A 3,755-nucleotide genomic window follows, 5' to 3' on the forward strand; every position below is an offset into this window, starting at 1 on the left:
AAGTGTCTTGGAGATGTTGCCACAGTAAGCATGTCTCAGTTACTTCTGTCTCTTCTTGTAATCCCAGATGGACTCAGTGACTTGATGGTGTTAGGGTCATACCATCTGTTGCAGGACTCAAACAAACACTCGCTGGATTATTACAGTATTTGCCAAAGGAATGTTCAGAAATATACAACTGTGACAGAAACTATATGATTGATAGGATAACTATAAACTCTAATGTCACCTCTTACTTTTTATATCATCCCTTGTGGAGAAAAAAAAAAAAAATCCATATTATGAAGTAAATATGACTAGTATGACTAAATTTAGCACATCACTGCTGAGTCCAGCGCACACAAACTACGATGGGGATCCTCACCAGTCCCAATGTCTTCCAGTCACCATCATCATCCTCCATGATCAAAATCATACTGATCTTAGGATAGGCAAGTGTGCAGTAAAGGAATGATAATAATAAATAATGTGAATAAATAAATAATGAGTAATAGTTTCAGTAATACTTTAACAACACTCTGATGAAATGTATAAACCCAGTCCAACCCAGGTTACTTTTAACAATTAATACTAAATTTAAGAGTAGTATTACTTCAAAGAATTTTGACACTTTCCAATTGTTTTTAGATCATAGATATCATAATGGAATTATGAAATATAGGCCAAATCAAAAATACATTTCGTCCAAATAACTACATTGATTGCTACATCCATTGTGTGGTTAGTTTGCAATCTATTATTAGACTTTTCCTCAAATATGATCTAAGCTCGAGTTTGACTCAAATACAGTCCCTGTTGTCTGTAGGATGACTGGCCAGCAGATGGAGACAGTGGGCTGTCAATGATGTCCTGATTATAGAGACCGGTACAAGAGTCAACTCATGTGTCTTGGCTGTTGACTTGTGGGTTTAACAACAATCATTTAAAATAAATACTCAGTGCACAGTAAATAAACGCTACAACGGTTTTTTTTTTTTTTTTTTTTTTTTTTTACAACAATATTATGTATACACACACAGGACTTTATTGTGAATCTTGCAGGCAACATTTGATCACAACTGAAGACTGAGGGCCCTCTTCCCATCTGTGGGGTCTTCAGAGGTCGTCATAGATGCACCAGTCTTCTAAAGTAGTAGATGGATACAGCAAATATGATTCAACTTAGAAGCATCATGTTTGTAATTTAATACCAAGGCAAGCTGATACAAAATATAGTGTATAGAAATTGTATAGAAATTTATAAAAATGTGCTGTTTTCTCTGTTATTATCATTATTATTATTATTATTATTATTATTATTATTATTATTATTATTATTATTATTATTATTATTATTATTATTATTATTTTCTTTTTTCTTCTTTTTTCTTTTCTTCAAGCTCTATGTACAGTACAAAAAAAATAACATTTTAATTTATCAAATTTAACATATAGCAGTACAATAAAACTGATATAAATATATTTTATTTTATGGCAGCAACATTGTGTTTTTATAAGATGGATGCTTTTAAATCTCTTTAAACTTTGTGAAACTTTGAAACCTTTCAAATTATTTTGTTTTCAAATTAGTGTTTTTTTTTTTTTTTGTGTCAAGTCAAGTCAAGTCACCTTTATTTATATAGTGCTTTAAACAAAATACATTGCGTCAAAGCAACTGAACAACATTCATTAGGAAAACAGTGTGTCAATAATGCAAAATGATAGTTAAAGGCAGTTCATCATTGAATTCATTGATGTCATCTCTGTTCAGTTTAAATAGTGTCTGTGCATTTATTTGCAATCAAGTCAATGATATCGCTGTAGATGAAGTGACCCCAACTAAGCAAGCCATAGGTGACAGCGGCAAGGAACCGAAACTCCATCGGTGACAGAATGGAGAAAAAAACCTTGGGAGAAACCAGGCTCAGTTGGGGGGCCAGTTCTCCTCTGACCAGACAAAACCAGTAGTTCAATTCCAGACCGCAGCAAAGTCAGATTGTGCAGAAGAATCATCTGTTTCCTGTGGTCTTGTCCTGGTGGTCCTCTGAGACAAGGTCTTTACAGGGGATCTGTATCTGTGGCTCTAGTTGTCCTGGTCTCCGCTGTCTTTCAGGGATGTAGAGGTCCTTTCTAGGTGCTGATCCTCCATCTGGTCTGGAAACGTACTGGATCCGGGTGACTGCAGTGACCCTCTGATCTGGACACAGACTGGATCTGGTGGCTACGGTGACCTCGGAACAAGAGAGAAACAGACTAATATTAGCGTAGATGCCATTCTTCTAATGATGTAGCAAGTACATAGGGTGTTATGGGAAGTGTGTGTGTGTGTGTGTGTGAAAATGTCTCTGGCTCGCCGTTAAAGGGTTCGCTATCGATCTCAAAGTGAAGACATTATCAGTGTCTGATATGTATTTTCAAATGATCTTGGCTCAGTTCATTGACAGATTGCAGATGTATCTGGCTTGCGTTCATGACAGGGAGGCCATAACTGGTTCAGAAGTGACAGAAAAGACTTTAGCAGGAGCTTCTAGAGTTGCTGTGTCTGTGCCATAAACTTTGAACCCTTAAATGTAAATATGCATTCTTTTTAATTATTTTTAACATTTATGTTAATTTTAACAATAAATCATTTTTAACCGTGCATTTTTAAAGTAAAGATCATAATTGAGCACTCGCTCAAGGCTTATTACGTGGTTATTCGACTGTCTGTTGTTTTAAATATTCCTAGGAGGTCTGTAATACTACTAGTTCTGCTGTAGGTGGCGCCACAGGGTATGAACTTGTGAGTGAGGAGAATAGCAGTCACCTCCCATCAGCTCTGTCGGTGCTTTTAACGGAGCAGGTGTGATGCTGAGCAGAAGAGGTCTGTGTAGTTACAGTGAATCAGAGCAGGAGCGCGTCATGGGACTCCAGTGCGCCAGAGAGGAGACGCCTGACTTACACACACTTTTCACGCAGTTTCTCACTAGTTCAGACTCGCAGATCGGATCCGTCTGATTTCTCTGACTTTTCTCAAAGTATTCTTTCTGGAAGCTCTTTTGATCAGCAGACATGAATTCTACATTTAACCAAACGGACAGCGGAATCTTCTCCAACCGGACTGAGGAGATCCTCCGGTGCTGTAACTTCTCGTCGGTGGTGACGGATAGCGGCTTATCGGCGGCGGCCCCGGATGAGAGGAGTCTCTTCATCATGAGAATAGTTCAGATAGCGGTGATGTGCGTCCTCTCCCTCACCGTAGTCTTCGGGATCTTTTTCCTGGGCTGTAACTTGCTCATCAAGTCGGAAGGAATGATAAACTTTTTGGTAACGGACCGGAGACCCTCCAAAGAGGTGGAAGCGGTCATCGTCGGTGCGTACTAGAGACATATGATTAGGATTATGCACTGCCATGTGTACCACCTGATGGACATGTATTTCGATGGCCTCTCTGCAAACAGGACACAGTGTTATGTCATGCTAAAAAAACAACAACTATTATTTGGAAATCAACTGAATTAACGCACTCTCTACATTCTGCGCACACGCCTTACATTCAAGCTCTTCATCATGACACGAACCAGCCAGGTTTAAGATCAGATACAGGCATGGAGTCTTACATTTGCCACTGAAAAAATACATATTTTTATGTGGAAACACAGGAGAGCTGTTGCACATATTGACTGATTTGTAATGGTCATGGATCTCCTATCTGTAAAACACATTGTAAGCACTGCACGGACTAATTATTTGTTGTTTAGCAAGATCAAAGCATCATGTTTAATACAATAAATTCA

General features: G+C 38.1%; 1 protein-coding gene across 1 annotated transcript; it reads left to right on the top strand.

Annotated features, from left to right (window-relative positions):
• The first annotated feature begins 3,030 nt into the window (after positions 1 to 3,030).
• Positions 3,031 to 3,342, top strand: LOC113108096 (protein reprimo A). Its single transcript, XM_026270913.1, has one exon. The coding sequence runs from the start codon at positions 3,031 to 3,033 to the stop codon at positions 3,340 to 3,342; it is 312 nt and encodes a 103-aa protein (XP_026126698.1).
• Positions 3,343 to 3,755: the final 413 nt, after the last annotated feature.

This window comes from Carassius auratus, chromosome 9 (assembly GCF_003368295.1).
Source record: "Carassius auratus strain Wakin chromosome 9, ASM336829v1, whole genome shotgun sequence".
In the NCBI taxonomy this organism is placed as follows: Eukaryota; Metazoa; Chordata; class Actinopteri; order Cypriniformes; family Cyprinidae; genus Carassius; species Carassius auratus.

Excerpts from the sequence above, each read along its gene's own strand:
- LOC113108096 (XM_026270913.1), top strand. The coding sequence starts at position 3,031 with ATGAATTCTACATTTAACCAAACGGACAGCGGAATCTTCTCCAACCGG.